The 26,369-nt window shown below is 37.6% G+C and overlaps 1 protein-coding gene across 1 annotated transcript in view; it reads left to right on the top strand.

Annotated features, from left to right (window-relative positions):
* Nucleotides 1-26,369, top strand: part of LOC107590181 (membrane-associated guanylate kinase, WW and PDZ domain-containing protein 1-like) — a 138,851-nt gene that overhangs the window by 50,483 nt on the left and 61,999 nt on the right. Inside the window, exon 2 of the mRNA XM_016278806.1 lies at nt 8,255-8,371. Within this exon, the coding sequence (XP_016134292.1) occupies nt 8,255-8,371 (117 nt within the window). The remainder of the gene's footprint in view (nt 1-8,254; nt 8,372-26,369) is intronic.

Below are 26,369 nucleotides of genomic sequence, written 5' to 3'. Positions count from 1 at the left end.
ATGAGGGAAAAAAAAAAAAAAAAAAAAAAAAATATATATATATATATATATATATAAAACAAATTAATAATAATAATCAAATAAGGGGTATACATATATACCTCCACTCAATCCACGTCTAGGATTTGTAAATCATTAAACTATGTGATAAATTGTTGCCATTTTTCAAAAAAAGATTCCCCCCTACCTCTGATATTGTACTTAATTTTTTCAAGTTAAAAAAAAAAGACCAAATCTTTGAGCCAAACTGAAATACACGGAGGTTTAGGGGAGGTCCAAGATAACAGTATTCTGCGCCTAGCAAGAAGAGATGCAAAAGCTATGACGTCAGCCTGTCTCTGGCTTAAAGATTGACACCGAGAAGAAACACCAAAGATAGCAATCAAAGGGCAAACAATTAACTCGACCCCTAGGACATCAGAAAGTATTGTAAAGAAAGAATTCCAAAAGTTTTGCAACTTGGGACAAAATGCAAACATATGACTAAGGTTACATGGTGAAAGTTTACATTTATCACACAAATCTGAAACATTGGGATATATTTTAGAAAGTTTTACCTTTGAAAGATGAGCTCTGTGAATCGTTTTAAATTGTATAAAGCTAAGTCTAGCACACGAAGTGGTGGTACGTACATTGTCTAATACTCTACTCCAGTAATCATCCTCAGAATCGAGGTCAAGTTCCTCTTCCCAAGCCCTGATTATTTTAATGCTGTGAGAATTATTGTTTGGATTAATAATTTTTAAATATATTTTTTAATGTTATTACAATGTGTGTTAGTTTTTTATCTGTTTAATTGGGGTTATTTTGTCCAGTAAATGCAACAGTGCCTAAATTCATTAGCCAAAAAAAAAAAAGTTTAATGTACGTCAACTATGTTGACTAAAGTATTCCCACACTCTTGGGTGCTGTGGTGGCTTCATTTGATCCATTTTTATATTCAAAATTCTGAAATGATTTATAGAGTGCATAATTTGCTGTTTAAACAGGCAGACAGTAACTGCAGGTCCATATTTATATTTATTGTTTGTGCTTGTTACCATTAACCACCAGTAGGGGGCGGCACACTTAACCGTCAAAGCTGGATGAGTGCTGCTCTGTCCAGCGTTGCCATGGCGACAAGGCTCAGTGTGATGCAGGCCAGGCGTAATGGAGGGAAACAGAGAGGGCAGTGTAGAGCTGAGCAAAAAACGAGAGCAGAATACCAAACAGATGCCTGTTTACAGACCCCATACCTGTTTTTCACTCAGACTCTTGGACACATGGATCTACAGAGCAGCTCATTAGAGGACACTATCTATCTATCTATCTATCTATCTATCTATCTATCTATCTATCTATCTATCTATCTATCTATCTATCTATCTATCTATCTATCTATCTAAATGAAAAATATATAATAAATATAAATAGATATTAAATATAATAATAATAATAATAATTATTATTATTAATACATATATTATAATTATTTCATTTGTAGTATATAATACATGATATTATATTATATAATTATAAATTATACTTGTAGTATGTAATATATACATTCAATAAAAATACAAATATTTTGGAATATTTCTTTATATTAATTTATTTTCTATATATTTTAACATATTAAAACATACAGTCAGGGTTTTTTGCCTGTGGTTTTAACCTGAAAACTGTTCAGACAGAATTTTAATTTTTATGTAGATTTATAGATTTTATTACATTTTGGTATATAAATGATTAAATATTGCACACATTATATATTATGTCAGTATTTAATTACTTACAAAAACACAGCAACAAAATGTTAATATAAACATACAAAGTTGGTTTCTTTTCTGATAATGTCTCATATCTATTTTTTCCCTTTACTTTGTGTACTGTGTTAGACTAACTGGAACTTGTCCCAGCACTTAAGTATTGCTGCTCTTTTGTTTAATTGCTTCTATTGTCCTCATTTGTAAGTCGCTTTGGATAAAAGTGTCCGCTAAATGATTAAATGTAAATAATAAGTTAAATTGCTCTCCATGCACCTTTAACCTGAAATATGTTCAAATGGAAGGTGAATTTACGCTGGACCAAAAGACACTCAAACGCCTTTCCTCATTTCAGAAGTCTTCTGCATGCCATTGGTTAGGCTGTGTGTGTCAGACACTTTCTTTACTTTTCTGTCAGGCTCCAGTTTTTTCCAAAAGCCTTTCTGAACAAAGTTATATTTCCTGCTTTCATGCTCAGGCAGAGGAAAATGCTCAGAAAGTTGCTTGACTCCAAAGAAATGTGCAAATCTGACAGTTCTTTCATTTTCCATCTCCAAAGCCAAGCGAGTAAAACAAGCCTCCGTTCAGTAACTGAATTTCATTTTTCCTAGAATTTAGGGCTGGCGTCAGCTGGCAGTGATGTTTCTAAGTGGTACCAGGTCCTGTATGCACACACACACACACACACACACGTTCACTCGCTCGCTCGCTCTCATCTCGCCGTTCTGAATGCCGGATGCTTCGTCTGATCCAGTAATCTCTTCTAAACACACTGTGCTTTATTTTATTCTGATGGGCATTGAGATCCAGCAGGTAATTGGCTACTGAGACAGTTGTCTTACACACTTGTGTAAATGCAGATACACACATGCTGGAATTAATCCAGCGTGCTTTGGCTGTCGAGTTAAGTGGGCGCTTGCAGTTGGAAGCTTATCGGTATCTCTGCCAGGTGCAGTTGATTCGGTAGCAATTTGTTTTCTAATGATCTATTTTAGGAGGGATTTGGGGTTCGGACACCAAATGGTGTGTCCCTTAGTATACGCAGACCCGCATGCATTAATATACACAGACACAAGGAGTGACTTATCCTTCTCTCTGCACTGCCAGTTCATTGGCCTGTTTTGGAGAGTGGAAGAGTAAAATACCAATGAAGACTCAGTACTGCTACTTGTTCATCTTCACACAGGATTATGGACACTAAGCAAAAAGAAAGCATTCAGCTATGTAAGATAAGATGTGCACCATTGGGCGCTTGTAATTTCTGTCTAGAGGGTCTGCATAAATCAGCAGAGAGTCAGCAAAATGAAGAAGAATGCCTTCCTCACAACAGATAACATACAGCTGTTTGAAAACTGCAGGATGAGTGCTCAAAAAAACATTCAGTACCAATAATTCACTAAAAAAAAACACTGATAAATCCTGTGTTCTGGAGTCATTTTGCTGCGTTTGGTATTTTTGCTTTGATTTTGTGGTTCTCTATGTGCTGGGATTTGAATAATATAGTTATTATTGGTTTTAAGTTATGCTGCTCCCCCTGTTTGAAAAATATCTTGTAATCATATTTTCTTTACAAAACACTTGTTTCTCAAAAAGGTGCTTTTAGAGCCATTCTTTACTCTGCACTAAACCCATTTCCATATCACTCGCAACACACATAATAAAATTATGTCTTGTCTAATCTACTCGCTGCATGTAAAAAGTGCATGGTCTGTGTAAAATGACACCCTAAACATTTTAGTACACTACATTTTTTTTTAAACTTTTTTTTTTTTATTCACCAGATCAAATAATGCACAGTAATTCAAGGCATTATTCAAGGCTCTTTGGAACACTTTTCTGATCACTAACATTCTCATCAGGCCAAACTGACAAATTGACTACTTATTTTATCTCTAATAATATCAGTAAATGAAAATGCATATGCATGTATGATTCTGAACATGCAGTTCCAGAAAAAATAAAGTTTTAGTTTTTTTTCTTTTTAAGTTATAATAAAAATATAAAAATAAAATAATTGTATTTAATTATGAATATATATATATATATATATATATATATATATATATATATATATATATATATATATATATATATAATTGTATCTCTTATTTATTTCTGTTTATTACTTTATATTTCTTTTAAATTTTACTCTTAGACATTTAGTTTTAATTACTATCATAACTGAATTTTTGTTTTCATACAAACCTAAAGGGTTAGTTCACCCAAAAATTAAAATTCTGTCATTAATTACTCACCCTCGTGTTGTTCCAAACTCGTAAGACCTTCGTTCATCTTCGGAACACAATTTAAGATATTTTTGATGAAATCTGAGGGCTCTCTGACCCTCCCATAGACAGCAAGGTAACTACCACATTCAAGGTCCAGAAAAGTACCAAGATGATCGACAAAGTAGTCCGTGAGACATCAGTGGTTCAACTGTAAAGTTACAAAGCTAAGAGAAAACTTTTTTTGCACAAAGAAAACAAAAATAATGACTTTATTCCACATTTTCGTCTCTACTGCGTCACTTTGGACATGCGTTCACGACAGTACCATGACGCGAGCGTGTGGCGATGCCGGCGCTGACCCAGATCCAACAGGATGACGTCATTATGCTGGATCTGGGTCAGCGCTGCCACACGCTCATGTCATGATACTGTCGTGAACGCGCGTCTTGTGTTCCGAAGATGAACGAAGGTCTTACGGGTTTCGAACAACACGAGGGTGAGTAATTAATGACAGAATTTTTCATTTTTGGGTGAACTAACCCTTTAAGTCCTAATTAGCTGAGAAATATGTGCCTATTATTATTAGTTTGGTTGTCTATTGTTATTTTCAGTTCTTTGAATAAAACATTAGTATATTATTTTATTTATTTCATTTTTATCTTTTTACTAATACATTTATTGTGGCCCTTCTTTCCGTTTGAAAGTCATTGTTATAGATTATAGATATGGGGATTGTGGTAGACCTGTTTTGTCTTCCGCATAATCGTAACTCATTTTGTACTCGGCAACCTCCACATTAGTAGCGAATGTCCACAGAAACTACTGGCCATGACAGTACTTTGGTAGTAGTGCCATAAGCCACTGTAACCCCACCCCCCCAAACAAAATGTAAAATAAGTCAAGTCTTTCCAATAAAGTCTTTCCCATGGCATCTGCCTACAGTACAACCTTTTTGTTTTCACATCCTTCTCTTGGACTCATCTCTGCAGGGCAAGATCTAGTTTTTTTTTGTTTTACCAGTGTTGCCATTGAGTCCGACTAGTAAGCAGCTAATTGGAATAAAGTGAGTTTGGGATGATGGATGGGGGTGGGTGTGTAGTCTGGCTGCTGTAGGCTTGAGTAATGACTCGCAACCTGTTGCAGGAATTAATTCACAGCGGTATGCCGCGGCGCTAACATCAACGCCAGACTGCACACACCAACTCAACAGGAATTTCACACTCACACATTATTCCCGTTTTAGTTCTGATAAAGCAGTCTAATGGGTTTCGTATGGAAGTGTATTTTTAGACTTGGATGTGGCTAGATTAAGAAACAATCCTCCAGAGGTTCAATTAGAAGAGAAGAACTCTTTTCTGACCTTCTAGCTTGAGCATTGCCTGGCAGAGCTGTTACTTGTTCTGCAGCTAATTGTACAGCCTGCTCAACATAGTCGCAGCAACATGAACTGTGCGTTAAATGTATATCTTTACCTCAATGCAATGTGTGCAACCATATCTGCTGTGTTTTGAATCTGTGTTTATTACATGAAAAACGTTGCATTTTACTGAAAGATTAAAATTGAGACCACAATGTTATACATATTTAACTTTTGTGAAATTAAAAGCGTTTTTTGCTTTCCTGAAATTTTTTTTCCATTGCCGTGAAAGAGCTTTATTCCATATATCTTAATCGATTATTCGATATTGTGATTTGCATCTGAGTTAAACAGATTATCGCTAAAGAAAAAACAAAATTTAGGTTTGGGACTTGGTCCTGTTTGTGGTTGTTGATGGAGGCAGATCTCAAGCTTGCAGCCGATTGCAAGAGAGGGACTAAATGATGGAAAAAGTCTGGCACCAGAGAAGAAGCCTGCAGTTTAGATTAAATATTAAATCAAAATTGAAAAATGAAAAGTATGCATGTATAGATCATTCACAATGCAATCAATAACATGCATTTATGAAACGGATCTGGTGAATTTCCGTTTCATGCTGACTTTAAAGATACATAAAGGCTCTGGATTTGTAGACCACGATATTAAAGCTATAACCAGTTTTTTGGGGGATATTATTATTTGTTTGAACACACTATGATGAGAGTAAATGAAGGAGTATTGAATTATTTTTTATAGAAGAGGACAAAGAGATTCAGATTCTCTGTAGAACCTAAAACTCATCCTCTAAGCATAAGAAAATAGTTTGTATCATTTCTGCAAAATGTTTATCTGTTTCAGGGAAAATTGCTGTGCTCATTTTTAAAAGCAAGTGTTTGTTGAGTTTGCGTTGTCCATTTGAATAGGCTGTTTACATCCTGTGATGTTGACTTTTGAGTTGTTAAACTGTTTTGTTCTCATTGGACGGTTAATTTGGACTTGTTGTTCCATTTTATTTCTTAGCCCTTCTTTTATTTCTTCAGTCAGTGCTCTGTACAAAGCTAAACCTGGTTCTATACAAAACACTGGAGAAACCGCATTAGATATTCCAGTGCATTAATGACAAGATGATGTTTCTAAACTGGGATCAAGCTTTAGATTTAGAAATTATTGTGAACATTTTTTATTCTTTTAGTACACAAAATGGTCATCATGAGGTTTTGCATCTACTGTGCACGCTCGAAGAGCCCAGATCGCCATAAACTTTACAGTAGATTATTAACTGACAGTCTGTGCTGGTTTATGTCATTGGTAGGAAAATTTCAAGGGCAGAGGGTGGCATTTGAGACTTGCAGCACTGAGTATCGCCAAGGCAACCAATTATGTATGTTCATAAAGTTTTAAAATGCAGTTTCATTTGATCAACAATAGACTACAGAGCGAGCGAGAGAGAAACTGATTACATCATTAGGCCTTAATGAGACTATCCATTCAAAGAATTCTCTAGAACTACAATATTCCCATTAATCCGGTAAAGGGCAGTCCCTTGAATCACTTGTACATGTGAGAAATGGAGAGTTTGTGGGAAGGCAGTGCCGGCGACTGATCTGGCATTGTTGCGGGCACCCAGCGGACCCACATTAACACATAAACAGCTTTTGGCTATTGGCATCTCTTTGAAATGGTGCTGGGTAAGCGATCTGTGTCTTCTAAACAGATGGTGGAGCTGAGGGTGGGAAATGTTTCACATGGCCCACTCTATTGCTTGCACTGGGTTGAGGTGGCAGCCAGGTATCCCCATGAGTGTGAATGGAGGTGTGCTACTATGTGTTAATGTCTCATGGATTACGGTTTCACACCCATGTGCCACAATTAATGTTTACAAATGTGTTTCATTTGTCATTGATTACGGTTTGAGAAACATAGTTACTAGACTTGCTTGATCCAAACATCCAACAACATAATTGTAAACCATTCTAAGAATAGGTATTTTTTTAATGTTCTTGAAAGAAGTCTCTTATGCTCAACACGGCTGCATTAATTTGATCAAAAATGCAGTACAAACTGTAATATTGTGAAATATTATAACTGCTTAAAATAACTGTTTTCTATTGTAATATATATTTAAAATGAAATTGATTCCTGTGATGTCAAAGCTGAAAATGCAGCATCATTTCTCCAGTCTTCAGTGTCACATGATCCTTCAGAAATCATTCTAATATGCTGATTTAGTGCTCAAAAAACATGTCTTATTATTAATGTTAAAAACAGTTGAAAAACAGTTCAACAGTTGCTGAAACAGAACTGTACTATTTTTTTGAGGATTCTTTAATGAATAGAAAACAACAGCATTTATTAAAAGTATTAATTTCTTTCAAAAAGTATTATAACCCCAAACTTTTGAACAGTACTGTGCACTCATTATCATCTCCTATATCTAGAAGATATCCACTTCTTCCATTTACTACCAATTGAGACCATTGAATACATTGCATTAAATACATTATACAAACCTGTGTTTTAGGCTTTCTTAGCGCCATGCAATACACTCTCATAAAAGAAGGTGTCACTGGGGTGGTACCTTTTCAAAAGATACATCTTTGTACCTAAAGTGTCCATATTGGTATCTTAAAAGTACATATTATTACCTCAAGTCTACATATTAGTACCTAAAAGGTATAAAGTGTACCATTTGAAAAGGTACCGCCCCAGTGACAACTTTTGTAGCTTTATTTTTGAGAGTGTAGAAACATCCCAAATCCTCTTCAGATCACAAATATGTACCTGCTACAATTATTGTAGCCACGCACAGGAAGTTTTATCCATTGATGGTGAAACAGTGAGTCAGAAGCAAACTACACTACTAGAGATATCTGCTGAGTCCGCACATGATTCAGAATCAATAACATGTTCCTTTTGTTTTGCAGGAAATAAACTCAATAAAGACCTGAAACACTACCTGAGCCAAAGGTTTCAGAAATCCTCTGCTGACTACGAGCTTCAGCAAACCATACGCGACAACCTCTACCGCCACGCAGTGCCTTGTGAGTACACTTATTGTTTCTACTTTTCTCTATACTGTACTCTGCTATATGTTGCCTCTACTTCATTCTTTTGCTAAAGTTCATGTGCAGAAGCTGTGTGCGCCTCAAAGTGATGGCTGGACTGTTTGTTCTGAGGCAGTGGAAGGGAGGACACCGTCAATATTCACAGAAATCCTCCTTTCGATTGAGTAGGTGGCAGCCGTGTTCTTGGAGAGGTGTGATGAAATAGTCTGTGTTTTTGTATCTGTGTAGAGGAAGAGAGTATTGGACATGTGTGCAGTTGAGTGGACGTGCTTCGATTCTATAAGACCAATGTTTCTAGAAGTCCAGAGATTTTCCCTTGTGTATGTCCGTCTATAGAAACTGGCAAAACCGGTAACGCTGTATCTTTGTGGATTTACACAATTGTGTGTGTATAGAAAATTGACTTTTTCATAAGTACACATGCTACCTGTTACATTTAAATGAGTTGACACTAAAGCTCTGCTGCAAAACCTAGTAAGCTGCCTACCTAGACAGCATTTTAAGGCATCATAGACACCATCAAAGCTGTTCTAAAAAGTAGGCAGCAACATTGTTCTTTTGATATATTATCAATGATTAATCCCAGAATGTATTGAAAGGAAAGTCAGTCTCACAACACTGTAAATGTTGCTGCAATTAGTTATATCAACTTAAAGTTTATTGAGATATCTTAAATATCCAACTTAACTAAGATAAACAAACGCTAGCTAACCTTATATTTTAAGTCTGGCATGAACAAATTTTTCCTCGTACATTTCTTAACATTACTTTTTTATGTTAAATTTTAAGTTGTGATAACTAATCCTAGAAATCATTTTTACAGTGAATGCACTGCAAGGAAAAGTTAATATTTTATGTTGCTATAGTATACATTGACATTAGTTAATACAGTAGCTAACATGAAAAACCATGATAACCATGAACAATGCTTTTACAGAAATTATTTTTAATCTTATTTTGTTAATTTCTCCATACACTACTATTTAAAGTAAGTTTTTTAACAGAAATTAATACTTTTTTTCAGCAAGGATACATTAAACTTATCGAGAGTGACAGTAAAGACATTTATAATTTTACAAAAGATTTATATTTTAAATTAATGCTCTTCATTTGAACTTTCTATTCATTAAATAATCCTGAAGAAAAAAAATTGAACCACAGTTTCCATAAAATATATTAAAGCAGCACAACTGTTTTCAGTATGATATAAATAAGAAATGCTTCTTGAACAACAAATCAGAAAATTAGAATGATTTATGAAGATTAGGTTATGTGAAGACTAATGACTGCTGAAAATTCAGCTTTGCATCACAGGATTAAATTACATTTTAAAATAAATTAAAATAAAAGACGTTATAGTATGTTCATTGTTAGTTCATCATACCTAATTAATGTTAATAATATTAACAAAATGAAATTTTATTGTAAAGTTTTACTAAAAACATTAAACATCAGACAAAGTGAGAGAAATATTGATTGTAATTATACACTTTTTTCTTTTACTTGATACTTTTTGTTTTTATATTTTATTTTAGTATAAAGAGTTTGACATTAGCATGTAACAAAGCAGAGCTCTAGCTTTTCATGAGGCAAGAAACAACAAGGCAGCTCTCTGGATTTTTTTGCTACACCTTTGCTGACATTCTGCTTTGTGCAGAAAATAGTTTTGATAAGTCATAATATTTGTAGCAGCACTCCCAATGCTGTCTAGTTGAAAGGAAACCCCAACTCAGCTTTAAACTGTTTGGATGGTGAGTTTTGCATCTTCTTCTGGTTAATAGAGCTGTAGACGGTCTCAGATTAAACACTCTGATGTGACAGAAAGTGAGTGGCAGTGTGTGTGTGTGTGTGTGTGTGTGTTTGAGAATGATTGATAGACATGAGACAGCTGGAGGGACAGATGGGAAGGTAGGACTGATAGTAGTGGGCTTCATCTCTTTTCTCAACTTCATCACTGTTTCATGGATACAAAAACATAGCCGTGGCCTCCCAGAAATCAAAGCCATCCATATGTTTGCAACTTGAAAGACAAAAATCATTGGCTTAAATATGAAGTGAGCCATTTTTATCACTATTTACATCAAACAGAATTGGTTTGATTGAATAGGAGACAGAGCGAGCTTTTGGGTTTAGTTTATGAACAGTTATTGTTACTGAAATTGCATGCTTCACCTTTAAAGACATGATAATCGGATCGTGGACATTGAGGACAGATGAGACATGTGAAGGAGGCCATCTATGTGAAACTAGAGCGGGGGGGGGGGGGGTCCAGATGCTCCAGAGGCTCCAGAAATCAACTTCTAAAGCAGTTCAGCATTTGGGACTATTCATATAACAGCAGTTCATGATGATCTGGGGTCAAAATTTATCTGTCGTAACTTGATAAACAAGATGATAGGAGGGGCTGGGGATGATTTTAGGTCACTACACTTAATCTAGATCACGTGATATGTACAAAATGTGAATTTGGCTTTGGATCTGGTTCAGTTGCACACTGTATGGTTTTTCCACAAATACTGCATTTTCAGCTGTCATTACTCCAGTCTTTAGTGTCACATGATCCTTCAGAAAATCCTTCTAATATGCTGAAACATGTCTTATTTTTGTGGAAACCATGATATATTTTGATGAATTTGATGAAATTAAATTTTTATATAATAATTGTATAATATCATTTATTGTCTTCATAGATAGATTTAGATAGGTTGGTTCCAGCAAGATGCAAACATGTCTTGATTAAAGCATGTGCGTTTAATATCCGGTTTAATGGAGCAGTTGGTATCTTGCTGTCAATTACCTGGTAATTTTACATGACGTGATGCTGGTGAACATGACAGCAGTGAGTCAAGATTGATCAGAGCTTGTGAATGTGAGGCTGGCTGTTTGGATGTGTGCGAGGGTCAGTTGGTGCTTATGCATGAGGAATTTGGAGGGGTGCAGCTGTCTCTTTTGTGCAAGGATGGCCCGAGCAGCTAGTTGCCTCACCAGGTGGCCAGTGGCTGGGAGTGTGTGTATAAAGATGTGTGTGTGTGTTGTGTATGTTTGTGTTGGGGGTATAATGGCCGGCTGGAGAAGAGTGACAATAAAGGCATGTGACCCTGAGACAGGACTGCATGTCACTAATACAATTAAAGATACAGAGGCAGATTCAGCTGTCATTAATGTATGTCTTCCCTGACTAGTGCCTCTCAAACTGAGTCAGAGTGGTATTACTGGATCAGTAACACTTATTTATTTCCCCACAGTTCTCTGGAATACTTGATTTTGATTAATCAGTCGTGACATTCTGGGGTCAAATATTTTCCCCAGACAACATAGCTTCTGTATCTTTGTCAGAATGTGTTTGTCAGAATAATAAATTCTGTTTATCCCCATCCGTTTCTCTCATTTTGCTTCCAAACCTCAACTCTCGCAGCTAGAAACAGGTGCATATGAAATGTTTTCGTGGCCCTGAGTACGTTTGATTTCTCTGATTTGTTGTCCTGTGATGTAATAGCGAGGAACAAAAGGCTTTGCCCTTTGTTCATTCTTGTCTTTTCCTCATTTCGCGCTCCAGCTTTTCACATCGCCGACACCGTCAACATAACAGATGCCACTGTAACGGCGCTCCCTCCCTCAGTGTTTTCACATTTCCTTCTCAGTCCCTCTGTTCTTATCTTCATTTATCAGTCTATTTAAGCCTCCCTGTGGTTAGCCAGCCCCTGCTTGCCCTCTCTTGCTCCCCTCCTCTTTCCTGCATCCCCACACCCCCCTCCACACCCCCTCTTCGGCTCTCTCGCTCCCTCCATCCCTCCATTTGTTTTTCTGCTCGGCAGCAGACAGCAGGATTGCAGCTGAAGACAGGTTGCTGCTGCGTTTTCTCGCCAGAAAGAAAGAAAGGATTACCATCCAGAGGCTGCACCGCGGCGAGGCAAGTCAGTCTTGTTTTTCTGCACGCTTTCGGTCTCGATCTCCTGAGATGCGGGCAATGGATTAGAGGGTTTGTGGGTGATGTATGGGGCTTAGTGCGTGCGGTGGATGCTTCATATATAGGCTAAAGGGTTGGATTGGGGGTGGGGTTGTTGTGGGGGTGGGGTCGGGGTTGTAGTGGGGTTGAGTCAGGGGAAAGAATCTGAAAAAAGAGCGAAAAATCAAACCCTTCAGTCACATCTCTTTCACAGGGACAGATGGCTCCTGACTGAGGAACTTTCTCATCAGTATGATTTATTTTCAAGCCATTGTCAAGAGTCCCTTTGGGGCACGGACCTCACTTTTCCTCGGCGGGCGTGTGTACGCGTGTGTACGCATGTATATGTGTGTGTGTGTGTGTGTGATGGAATGATGATGTGGCAGAGGGAGGCACTGAAGGGCCATCACCCTTGATGTAATGAGCAACGATCAACTCACCACCTGAACAAAAGCATCCAGCATCGAAGCAGTGCAGTGAAATTCAATTTGTCACTGCCCTTCGCACCACAGTGCATGCTACGGATCCCTCATATACCGTCTCTGACAGGTTACTGCCCAGTCATATGCTGTCTTATTATGTTAGACATCACAAACATTGTTGCTAGGTAGATCTCTGCATCTGAGAGAATGTGTCTGTTCCTTCTGTGACTCGTAGCTTTTGTTGTTTCAACAAAAAGCAGGTGTTTTTGAGTATGCAAGAAAACAAATGCAGCTCCAAATTTGCATCTTCTTTTTAGCTAATTGTGTTAACATAGTATTCACAGCCACCCATGTCTGCGGGAGCTAGCTAATTAGCATTTAGCTTGTGTGCTACTCTGTCCGCCGACAAGCAACCCGCTTCAACCGCAGGCTTGGAGACGGCAGATCTGAAGTGCGCCTCGGTTGCAAGTCAGCTACGATTAGCAGACAGAAGAGAGATAATACCTGCAGGGAGCCAAGGGCTCTCGGTAGGGAGCACAAACATTCGGACGAGTTTTAGCATTGACAGTCTACGTCTGGATCGTGTGCTTTTTGCGCTATGTCACATGGTTTAATCCAGGATGTGGTTTTTGCCATCCAAGGTCTGGTCCTCTCTGTTTGGGTTCGTCCTGTGTTTCCAGGCTCCATTTTGATATGTCAGCTCAAGCTTGATATCACTGAGCAAGCATATGTGGGCGGCATACTGAGAAATTCAACTAAATGTTCGGAATCCGAATCCCATTCCACATTTTCTTTGGCTAACACCTAGTTTGGTGTAGACGAGACTTCTCAGGCTGTTCTTGGCCTGAAATGCCCATTCACTCACAGCACTTGACATTCTGAATTCAAAGGTATTTTGTGAATTCATTTGCAAGTCAAACGCGCCCTCAGAAAGTGTTGATCACCGTGAGAGTGGACTAACTAGAGACCAGCATCAGGCCTGTCCAGGGGGCACTACTTTGGATGGGCGGATTTAAAAAGAGGTTTGAGGAACAAAAGAAGAAGAATGCCTCTTCAGATACCACTTCATTCATGTGCTCCGTCAGAACAAGAAAGACCAGGATTGGGAATCTGCAGCAAGTTGCCCGTTTTTTTTTTTTTGATGTCCTTCAGAATTAAAGGTTGGAATTACTCTTGGAAAACTAAAGTATCTTCAGCCTAGTGTTCAATTGTCCTTCACCCTCGTGGAATGGCATCTACACATACTTTCCTTCCTTAACGCACTCATTATAAACCAACTGTTCGTTTCTAAATTAAAGGGATAGCTCACCCAAAAATGAATGTTCTGTTATCATTTACTCACCCTCAACTCAATCCAAATCTGTACAACTTACTTTCTTCTGTGGAAAACAAAAGAAGTTATTTGGAAGAACGTTTAAGAGAAACAACTTTAAACTGCACTAACTTTCAATGAGACATTTTTCAAAATATCTTCTTTCATGTTTCACTTAAGAAAGAAAGGGTTTGGAAAAACATGAGGCTGACAGAACATTCATATTTAAGCAAACTATCCATTTAATCATGTACCCATCACTGATGCAGCTCTACATGCATACTAAGGCCTTCACCTCCATTTTTCACACAACAAAGCGATTCTGCTTTTCTTCAGCGGTTGAAAATATGATGTTATGTAAAAGGTGAGCTTTAAATCCAAATCACAGCTCCACGGGGCTGAGAAGATGATTCACGCTGAGCTCCACCCAGAAATAGAAGCTCATAGACAGGCTTCACGACACAGTGTGTTTCTGTCATTACCTCTGGCCTATTTCCTCAGGGTTTCATCTGGAGATGCGTGTTTGCACTGCAATCGTTCAACTCTGAGGGCAACACAGGAAGATTGAAAGATTTGCTTGAGAATTATGGGACTTGTTTGATGGATGAGGGAAGTAATTTCGATGAGTCGCTATTAGTGGTCAAACGGCTATTCAAAACCAGATTCTTTTGATTTAATTTAATTTCAGGTTCACACGCACATTTTAAGCTTTATGTTGTAAGATGCAGAACAATATGGGGATTTTATGCCGAAGTGATAAGAATAATATGACAACAAAAACATTTAAAGAGACAGTTCTCCCAAAATTAAAATGTTATGAAATAAAATATCATATTAGGGCTGGGACGATAAATCGATGCAGAATCGATTTGTGGATCGATTCTGAGATTTTCAGAATGCAACGCGATTACTGTGGAATCGATTCTGAGCTTAGTTTTTAACAGTAGATGGCGCTCTAATCTAGTTTTTATCCGCACACTCAAATGCTCATGAAGAAGAGAGCTTGTGCGTCATGTAACGTTAATTTCACCTCAGCTCAGAATGCAGCTCAGCTCAGGAAACACAGACCACTGTGAACACCCATGCAATTCGCTTCAACCTTTTCGAATTTTATGAATGATTATTTTAGGTTCAAGTGTGTGTAAGGATTTGAAAACAAGCAGAGTACGGCTGTTTCTAAAGCATGCAGTGCCATCTGCTGTTCAAAACTAAGCTCAGAATTGATCGAAAGAAATGCGATGCATTCGGAAAATCTCAGAATCGATGCTGAATCATTTCTCGATTCGCGATGCATCGATTTATTTTCCCAGCCCTATATCATATTAGTTTATTTCTTCTATGGAACATAACATTTCAAGTTCACATGCACATTTTAATGTGAAAGATGGAAAACAATATGCAGATTTTAGGTGATGAGACCAGTATTCCTAAAAACCCAACAAAAACATTTAAAGAGACAGTTCATTCAAAAATGAAAATTCTGTTGTCATTACTCACCCTCATGTCATTCCAAACCTGTATGGCTGACTTTCTTCTGTGGTATGTTAACAATATCAAGACAATTTGCAAAAGGCTTAATAAAAGAAGGCAAAAGACTCTGGTCAAAATGTGGTCACACACAGAAGCCCCCCCCCCCACCCACCCCGCCCCTGCCGTATGCCCCAGTGGCCTGTTGGAGTTAAACAATAGTATTGTATGCATGTACATGGCTGGCATGACCAGCCTGATTTTTATCTGCTAAATCTCATTCAACCTCTAATCCCCATCCGAGCCCACCATTTGATTGCTTTAGTCACGTCGTATTTGTATATGTACGTGCGCAAGTGAGAGAGAGAGTGTGCAAACGTCCATGTGTGTATCTGTCTGCAAGTGTGTGTTGGAGAATAAGGAGGGGGGATGTGGTGGAGAGGGAGAGAGAGGGAGAGAGAGGGAGAGAGAGAGAGAGAGAGAGGTGGGGGGGTGGGGGTGGATGAGTGTGAGCCTGAAGACGTTTAGCTCAGATGGTGTTTGCTGTGCGAGCCCCTCACATTGGCTGAGATTCAACGCTGGGCTGGACGACTGCTTTACAGAGAAAGAGATCGAGAGGAAGAGGAGGAGGAGGGACGACAGACTGGGCAGCGCTAGCTGGGATACAAGCGTCCGATGCTCACCGGAACAGGATTCTGGGATTTTCTGCTCTTTTCCATTGAATTTCGTCTTGTTGTGTAAGATCTTGAGTGGATTGCTTGCATTGGAGGTAGCAATGGTGAGGTTTTCCGCTGAGGTAATTTAGCCATTTTCCCCCCCCCAAATATCACCTGGACTCTTCGGCTTCCGGGGTCTGGCGGTGGGGGTGGGGAATGAGGGATGCAAAAAGAGTGAGAGAAAGCTGGGAGCAGGGACGCGGGGAATGTAGCTGAGTATGTCACCGTCTTGAGGGATGTGAGAGGATGTGATTCGTTGAGGATGGCAAAATGGTGCACCAGAGATGCCGCGGTCCGCGTTAGCTGTTGGAGCGTGCGTACATGCCCGTCTGCTTGAGTGAGTGGAGGTTGAATTAAGCTGTGGTCACTTGACGTGTTGGAGGCCATTATGTTTGGAGTTGAGCAGTGTGGCAGACATCTCTCTCTCTCCCAGCCCCCCTCCCATCCACACCAGCCCTATGTCTGTCTCTCCGCTGCAGCCGCTGTCTCCAGCCGTATCGGTGTCTGAAAGGCTTTCTCATGCTCTTTTTCTCTCAGCCTTTCATGTAAGCTCAGAAAAATTGCCCATTTTGAAGGGTTCTCTGTCTTAGTGGTCTTTATAGGTTAAATAGCTGCATTCTCTGGCTCGTATATGGTGTTTTATGTAGATTATTTGATGATGATTTGAGCCAGGTAAACCTGAAACCAGGAATAGGCCTGCTGTGTGTGTTCGTATTGCATGGCGTTTCCCTTGTGAGCTCGGTTTTTGTGTATCAAATCAGCTCATCAATGCATTGATTGATATATTTGGCAAAGCATTAGTTGGCATGTCTTGATGCATTGATCAGTCGTTTTGGCACAGACGTCATTGGAATGAGTAGATTGGATTTGATGGAGTCTATGAATGCTGAAACCATGCTTTGTTTTGAAGTGGAGGTCTTTTTGGGGGGATATGCTTTTAGAAACCATCTCCATTTTGTTAATGGGAGTATGTGGGGTGGAAAATGCTAGAATCGGGGATCTGTGTTGTGGATTAACCCTTTGCTAGGACAGATGGTTCTTTCTACCACTGAGGGCTGGCTGTCAACATGGGCACACATCCCCGAGCCTTTCCCGATCATGAGTTTTCCTTTTCCCAGTGTCTCCCGGTTCCAGACATGAGATGCCAAGTTTCTTTCTTCTCTCATGTCTCTCTCTTCAACCTTCTGTTTTGCCTAGTGTAATTCATGCTGGCTCAAAATTATTTACTAACATACTGGCCAAACATACTAGAATTATTATTTTTTTTAAATACTCCAGCTTGTATTTGTAGAGATGGCATGCACTGAACAGTGGTTCCTCACCATAATATTGCTGTTGCTGCCATTTACTTAAAGCCTTAAGTTACAGCTATGGTTGTTTTTTGCGCTCCGGTTCGTGTTGCGCATAAGAATACTGCTTTACCGTGGTAAAATTGCAGTAATGCAATGTTACTTGCACTTACTTATTACTTTGATAAGTCATTTAACAAAGCTTTAGTTATATTTGGTTGTGCAGATGTGCTAGTTAACCAATGATCGGTTGGTGTATGTATAATGTGAAATGTTATTAGCATTACCAGTGCAAACTATTGTGCTATTCAGTGTGTTTTGATAAATCTGTAGTGATCTGTCAACAGTTTTGGGCATCAGTCACACAGAAGAGAAAGTAGAGGCTCTCAAACGCCTCTGCTGTGACAAGACTGTCAATATCTTATATCCCTTTGAACTCTACTGACGTCGCCTCCAGCCTGGACATGCCATTTATTGGTGCTTTGCCTTTTGATTAATGCTTCTGACAAAGTATAGGTGCTTTCTTTTTTGTATTTCAAATATTCTTTCTTCTAGTCCATGTTCGTCAGGATAGGCAACAGTTGGTTTAATAACTTCAGTGAAGTTGTCAAAGGTTAAAAGTAAAAGTTTTTTATTTGGGTGATCGACTTATTTGCTTGTTTAGTGTAATTCGATGGTGTTTGTTTCATTATTTTACAGAGAAACTCTAGCCACGAGGTATTTGTAGCCCTGCTCGTGGTTTCAATCTTAATGGAAACTGTGGCCTTGCAAAAATTCATCATGTAAACATGCTTTATGCGATGCAAATCCAGAGCCGCATTTCATTCCAGTGTGGGGAAAAACTGGTCTAGTAGTTCTGTCTGAACCACAGTTAAGTTAGAAAATGCTACATGCTATAGCTTACACATTAAGTACACATTATTACTAATTCTACTTGTGCTTTTTATTACTCAGAATTGATTTTCTGGTTTATTTTGTATATGATACTTTCAGAAAACAGATACAAGTCTCTCTTCATTTAGAAAATGGGATTAATTGAATCCATTAAATTAAATTTTTTTTAACATTTCCTTTTGAAACAGGAACTTGTGGTATCAAAGGGCACCTCCCTCTTTTAAAAAGCCATTATCTTTTAGTTTTATTCGTCATCACATCTGTGAATGATGAATTGCTTATTGGTAATGCTTATCAGAAGTAGGTGGTAAATGAAGAGGGACATTCTCATTTAATTCATCAACATTTTTTATCTGTTGCTTCAAATTTTGTAGTAATTTTTCAATTTGTGCATCAGCGTAAAACACCAACTTTTATTAGTACACTAATATATGATATTTACAATGATTGAGATGGTCTCAAAGCAAACATGCACTTGTGAGTTTAAAGCTTTGCCACTCATTTGATTTGTTTAATCGTTTTTCCAGTCATGTCAGTGTCTTTCGTTTATAGATTATAGAGAGAAGCACATGCAGGAAAAAAGGAAAGATGACAAGAACGCAAAAAGAAGGAAGTAGGAGAAGAACGAGAGAGAGATAGGGAGCAGCCTGTATTACTCAATGGGTCAGGCTCATGAAAAATTTAATCAAGCCATGCAGATAACAGCTTCAGCTCAGAACAAACACATTCCAGTGTATGAGAGCATTTTTTCAATTAGTTTTTATGTATTTAACTGGGAGGGCATCAGAAAATGCATGATATTGATTCCGTGAGAAGAGCGCTGAAGATTTAGCATCTCAAACTAACCCAGTTTTTGTTGTAAAAAATATTGTAATCATGCTTTTATTTCAAGCCAAAATCCACATGCCTTTTATAACTTTGGAAATGCGCAAACATCCGAATGCTAATATAGTAATAGTCTTGACTATTATTAGAATGATGATGATAATGAGTCGTTTCCAAATGCGTTAACAACAGCCTACGCTACACCGCTAATTGAATCACGGCCGTGAGGCTCAGTCATTTAAAGCGTTGCGTCTGATTGATTGCCTCTCCAGTTACTGCAGTATTGCTCTCCAGGAATGCAATACCTCCCGTTAAACACCTCGATCCGCTTTATAACTGGACAATATGTTGTATGTCCGATTTCACAATGCCAGGTAACTTGTGTTGTGGCTGGGAGAGGTGAAGCTGACCTACTATGAAAGAAAACAAAGAAGCTACGAAGCTTCTTTGTGTCTGGATTGGGAAGGGAAAGGGTGCTAGTTTCACTGTGCTGCACACCTTTGCTTGACCTTTAAGGATCTGAATATGGATGCATGCTAATTTTGAAACGTATTATGTATAAGAGTCATCAGACACTGCTGAATTATGCAGGCTTACTATTTTTGTCCACTTTGCAACTGTGATTTTTTTTTTCCCTCATTGAGTGATTAGTATGCACATACACACATACCGAGTGTTAAGTTGGCTCAGAGACCAGGGTTTTGCAGTCAAAGACGTGTTACACTCATGTGAACCTAAAGCCGACATCCAGCTTTATGATTCAAAGCTGCCTGCTTTTTCATTTGTGTGTGTGTTTATTTCATGGTGTTCATCATTCGTCTAAAAAATGCACTGCATATGCGTTTTGTGTGAATGGCTTGGTTTCGGTTTTAACCCATTCAAGATCTTCTCCGCATTGAGCTTCTATATTTCTCTAATATTTTGAATGAATAACGCAGCAGCGGCGCGTCTCATGGGCTAGACCAGTGATCCTCAAATCTGGCTCGCGAGATCCACTTTCTCGGGTTTAGCTCTACCCTAATCAAACACACATGAGTTTGCTAATCAATGTCTTCAGGATCATTAGAAAATCACAGGTAGGTTTGTTTGATTATAGGGTTGGAGCTAAACTCTGCAGGAAAGTGGATCTCGCGAGCCAGATTTGAGGATCACTGGGCTAGACTAACAAAACATTAAAATGCAACAACGTCACTTACATCATCACCGCATCTCGTGAGCCACTGATGACACTCCCTGATGCACACCTAACATTCAAATGCAAATGTTTATTTATTTAATTCGAATAATATTCATTCTTTATTCACAATCTCCTCATCACAGGCAGGCACAGCACTCATTTCAGCATGTGTTCGTGTTTGTGTGTGCTGTCTGCGTCACTCATAGTACGTGCCTATATCGTGCACTATAGCGTAAATTTTTTTCTATCGATATCGAAGGTGTACTGTTGATAAATATCGATACCGTTTTATCGCCCAGGCCTACCTATTATCATCAACATACAGCGAATTACACAAAACACTTATTGCAACTAACAGTAAACCAATATATATAGATCTCATGCCTTTTCGGTGAGTGCTTTATAAACTGACAAACTTTAAATCCAAAGAACTGCGTGCTTTCATTACCCATATAGCTCCTGCTCCATAGACTAGAAAACCCGTCAAAATAAGAGTCCCGCCTTAGTAAAGGAGATCTCATACATATTTAAACTTACAAAAAATATTAAAATATATACAAAAACAAATTAGAAGATTAATCATAATAAAGTCTGTTACAATAAAGAAAGATTAATATGTATTTAATTTATACAGTGAAGTGTTATTTTACATTTGTTTACTTTATTTCTGTACCTGAAAACTGTTAAACCTACCTAAAAAGCACAGTTTATTTAATATATATCTTTGTTCTGTTGTATGTATGTAGGCCTGCTGAATGTTAAATGGATCCAATCGATGTTCATTAGAAATTATTTGGTGATGCAGCATTAAAACTGCTAGTATAATTTAATGCAGGTGTTTTTGATCTGTTGTTTGAATTACAGATTAATTATATAGTTAGTAATTCTATAATTATTTATGCACAAAATAGAAAAATTGTGTATGTGTGTGTGTGTGTGTGTGTGTGTGTGTGCGTGTGTATTTACACACACATTAATATTAACAATAACATTATTATAATGATGATGATGATGAGTGTAACTACATATTGAACAGCTGTGCCTCATCAAAATATTTCTGTTGCTGCCATTTACTTAAAGCCATACTTAAAGACTTGAAGCCTTTACATCCAGTTATATAGACCCGCTTTATTGATGGTTGGTTGTGCATATGTTAATTAACCAATGATCGGTTTGTGTTTGTATAATGTGAAGTGTTGTTAGCATTACCAGTACAAACTATTGTGCCATTCGGTGTGTTTTGATAAATCTGTAGTGATCTGTCAACAGTTTTGGGCATCAGTCACACAGAAGAGAAAGTAGAGGCTCTCAAACGCCTCTGCTGTGACAAGACTGTCAATATCTTATATCCCTTTGAACTCTACTGACGTCGCCTCCAGCCTGGACATGCCATTTATTGGTGCTTTGCCTTTTGATTAATGCTTCTGACAAAGTATAGGTGCTTTCTTTTTTGTATTTCAAATATTCTTTCTTCTAGTCCATGTTCGTCAGGATAGGCAACAGTTGGTTTAATAACTTCAGTGAAGTTGTCAAAGGTTAAAAGTAAAAGTTTTTTATTTGGGTGATCGACTTATTTGCTTGTTTAGTGTAATTCGATGGTGTTTGTTTCATTATTTTACAGAGAAACTCTAGCCACGAGGTATTTGTAGCCCTGCTCGTGGTTTCAATCTTAATGGAAACTGTGGCCTTGCAAAAATTCATCATGTAAACATGCTTTATGCGATGCAAATCCAGAGCCGCATTTCATTCCAGTGTGGGGAAAAACTGGTCTAGTAGTTCTGTCTGAACCACAGTTAAGTTAGAAAATGCTACATGCTATAGCTTACACATTAAGTACACATTATTACTAATTCTACTTGTGCTTTTTATTACTCAGAATTGATTTTCTGGTTTATTTTGTATATGATACTTTCAGAAAACAGATACAAGTCTCTCTTCATTTAGAAAATGGGATTAATTGAATCCATTAAATTAAATTTTTTTTAACATTTCCTTTTGAAACAGGAACTTGTGGTATCAAAGGGCACCTCCCTCTTTTAAAAAGCCATTATCTTTTAGTTTTATTCGTCATCACATCTGTGAATGATGAATTGCTTATTGGTAATGCTTATCAGAAGTAGGTGGTAAATGAAGAGGGACATTCTCATTTAATTCATCAACATTTTTTATCTGTTGCTTCAAATTTTGTAGTAATTTTTCAATTTGTGCATCAGCGTAAAACACCAACTTTTATTAGTACACTAATATATGATATTTACAATGATTGAGATGGTCTCAAAGCAAACATGCACTTGTGAGTTTAAAGCTTTGCCACTCATTTGATTTGTTTAATCGTTTTTCCAGTCATGTCAGTGTCTTTCGTTTATAGATTATAGAGAGAAGCACATGCAGGAAAAAAGGAAAGATGACAAGAACGCAAAAAGAAGGAAGTAGGAGAAGAACGAGAGAGAGATAGGGAGCAGCCTGTATTACTCAATGGGTCAGGCTCATGAAAAATTTAATCAAGCCATGCAGATAACAGCTTCAGCTCAGAACAAACACATTCCAGTGTATGAGAGCATTTTTTCAATTAGTTTTTATGTATTTAACTGGGAGGGCATCAGAAAATGCATGATATTGATTCCGTGAGAAGAGCGCTGAAGATTTAGCATCTCAAACTAACCCAGTTTTTGTTGTAAAAAATATTGTAATCATGCTTTTATTTCAAGCCAAAATCCACATGCCTTTTATAACTTTGGAAATGCGCAAACATCCGAATGCTAATATAGTAATAGTCTTGACTATTATTAGAATGATGATGATAATGAGTCGTTTCCAAATGCGTTAACAACAGCCTACGCTACACCGCTAATTGAATCACGGCCGTGAGGCTCAGTCATTTAAAGCGTTGCGTCTGATTGATTGCCTCTCCAGTTACTGCAGTATTGCTCTCCAGGAATGCAATACCTCCCGTTAAACACCTCGATCCGCTTTATAACTGGACAATATGTTGTATGTCCGATTTCACAATGCCAGGTAACTTGTGTTGTGGCTGGGAGAGGTGAAGCTGACCTACTATGAAAGAAAACAAAGAAGCTACGAAGCTTCTTTGTGTCTGGATTGGGAAGGGAAAGGGTGCTAGTTTCACTGTGCTGCACACCTTTGCTTGACCTTTAAGGATCTGAATATGGATGCATGCTAATTTTGAAACTTATTATGTATAAGAGTCATCAGACACTGCTGAATTATGCAGGCTTACTATTTTTGTCCACTTTGCAACTGTGATTTTTTTTTTCCCTCATTGAGTGATTAGTATGCACATACACACATACCGAGTGTTAAGTTGGCTCAGAGACCAGGGTTTTGCAGTCAAAGACGTGTTACACTCATGTGAACCTAAAGCCGACATCCAGCTTTATGATTCAAAGCTGCCTGCTTTTTCATTTGTGTGTGTGTTTATTTCATGGTGTTCATCATTCGTCTAAAAAATGCACTGCATATGCGTTTTGTGTGAATGGCTTGGTTTCGGTTTTAACCCATTCAAGATCTTCTCCGCATTGAGCTTCTATATTTCTCTAATATTTTGAATGAATAACGCAGCAGCGGCGCGTCTCATGGGCTAGACCAGTGATCCTCAAATCTGGCTCGCGAGATCCACTTTCTCGGGTTTAGCTCTACCCTAATCAAACACACATGAGTTTGCTAATCAATGTCTTCAGGATCATTAGAAAATCACAGGTAGGTTTGTTTGATTATAGGGTTGGAGCTAAACTCTGCAGGAAAGTGGATCTCGCGAGCCAGATTTGAGGATCACTGGGCTAGACTAACAAAACATTAAAATGCAACAACGTCACTTACATCATCACCGCATCTCGTGAGCCACTGATGACACTCCCTGATGCACACCTAACATTCAAATGCAAATGTTTATTTATTTAATTCGAATAATATTCATTCTTTATTCACAATCTCCTCATCACAGGCAGGCACAGCACTCATTTCAGCATGTGTTCGTGTTTGTGTGTGCTGTCTGCGTCACTCATAGTACGTGCCTATATCGTGCACTATAGCGTAAATTTTTTTCTATCGATATCGAAGGTGTACTGTTGATAAATATCGATACCGTTTTATCGCCCAGGCCTACCTATTATCATCAACATACAGCGAATTACACAAAACACTTATTGCAACTAACAGTAAACCAATATATATAGATCTCATGCCTTTTCGGTGAGTGCTTTATAAACTGACAAACTTTAAATCCAAAGAACTGCGTGCTTTCATTACCCATATAGCTCCTGCTCCATAGACTAGAAAACCCGTCAAAATAAGAGTCCCGCCTTAGTAAAGGAGATCTCATACATATTTAAACTTACAAAAAATATTAAAATATATACAAAAACAAATTAGAAGATTAATCATAATAAAGTCTGTTACAATAAAGAAAGATTAATATGTATTTAATTTATACAGTGAAGTGTTATTTTACATTTGTTTACTTTATTTCTGTACCTGAAAACTGTTAAACCTACCTAAAAAGCACAGTTTATTTAATATATATCTTTGTTCTGTTGTATGTATGTAGGCCTGCTGAATGTTAAATGGATCCAATCGATGTTCATTAGAAATTATTTGGTGATGCAGCATTAAAACTGCTAGTATAATTTAATGCAGGTGTTTTTGATCTTTGCTGATTTAAAACATGATCAAAATACTATCTATTTTGATGCCAAAATGTCAAATAAGAGAGGAAGTGACAAATATCGGAATCGGCCAATAAATGTTTGTTAAAATCGGTATCGGCCCCAAAAAATCCTATCGGTGCATCCCTAATATAAATTGTAGTTTTCTCTTTCCTTTGTTGACATTTCCTTTTGAAACAGGAAGTTGGGGTGGGATGTATCGAAGGGCTGTTCACCTTTTTAAAAAGCCAATATCCCTTCGTTTACTTCACAGTTGTGAACAATGATTTGTGTATTGTTAATGCTAACAATATTATTGTAGAAAGCATTTACTATTATTTACATTTATATTTACTATTATGCTATTGTGAGAGTAAAGCCCCGTTCACACCAAGAACGATAACTATAAAGATAACTATTATTAGTCTTTTTTGACAGTTCTGCAGCTGTTAACTGGATGGGATGAATTTGTATTATTTATTTATTGTTTTATTCATTTGCTTAAATTAGGACTACATTATTATGTAATTATTTGTCCCATTTTTATCTAAATAATTTAGCATTTTTTAAACTTGCCAAATTGCATATGACATATATAATTATTTATTATTTATATATTTATGATTAATATTAATGATAAATGAATAAAAAGGTCTAACATTAATTATAATCTATTAATTCATCTGTCTAATAATGTCTAAAAATATAATAATAATGTCTGCCAAGCTCTGATAATGTATATCATTAACAGACTATCCAAATTGTAATAAAACGCTAGGCATATACCTTTAGAAGCACAGATGTGTCTGTCACTTTAAAGGTGTGGTTCACCCAAAAATGAAAATTCGGTCATAATTTACCCAGGTTTTTCTAAACCTGCATAAAGTTCTTTCTTTTGTTTAACAGAAAAGAAGATACTTTGAAGAATGTGGGTAACTAAAAGTAACTATTAGTTATGTTCAGTAATAATTTTTTGATCAACAGAAGAAAGAAATTATTACAGGTTTGGAACAACTTGTGGGTGTGTAATCAATGACAAAATTTTCATTTTTGGGTGAACTGTCCTTTTAAGTCAGCAACTGAAATGTTTCTCTCAAGATTGCGCATCCATCATTACTAGACAGACCCATTGATAACTTTCCCATTCAGCCCAACATCTGGAGAGCCTCTTGTGTTCAAAGGGCAGATGTGAGCTGTAGATGTTTTAAACCGTGCAGGTTTACCGTAGGCTGCGGTCATGTGAAAGGGCTTTAACGGTGTGAGTT

Source organism: Sinocyclocheilus grahami, unplaced genomic scaffold, assembly GCF_001515645.1.
Source record: "Sinocyclocheilus grahami isolate Dianchi unplaced genomic scaffold, SAMN03320097.WGS_v1.1 scaffold125.1, whole genome shotgun sequence".
NCBI classification, from domain to species: domain Eukaryota; kingdom Metazoa; phylum Chordata; class Actinopteri; order Cypriniformes; family Cyprinidae; genus Sinocyclocheilus; species Sinocyclocheilus grahami.
Note: the sequence above shows the minus strand (reverse complement) of the source record. Positions and strands in the feature narration are given on the sequence as shown.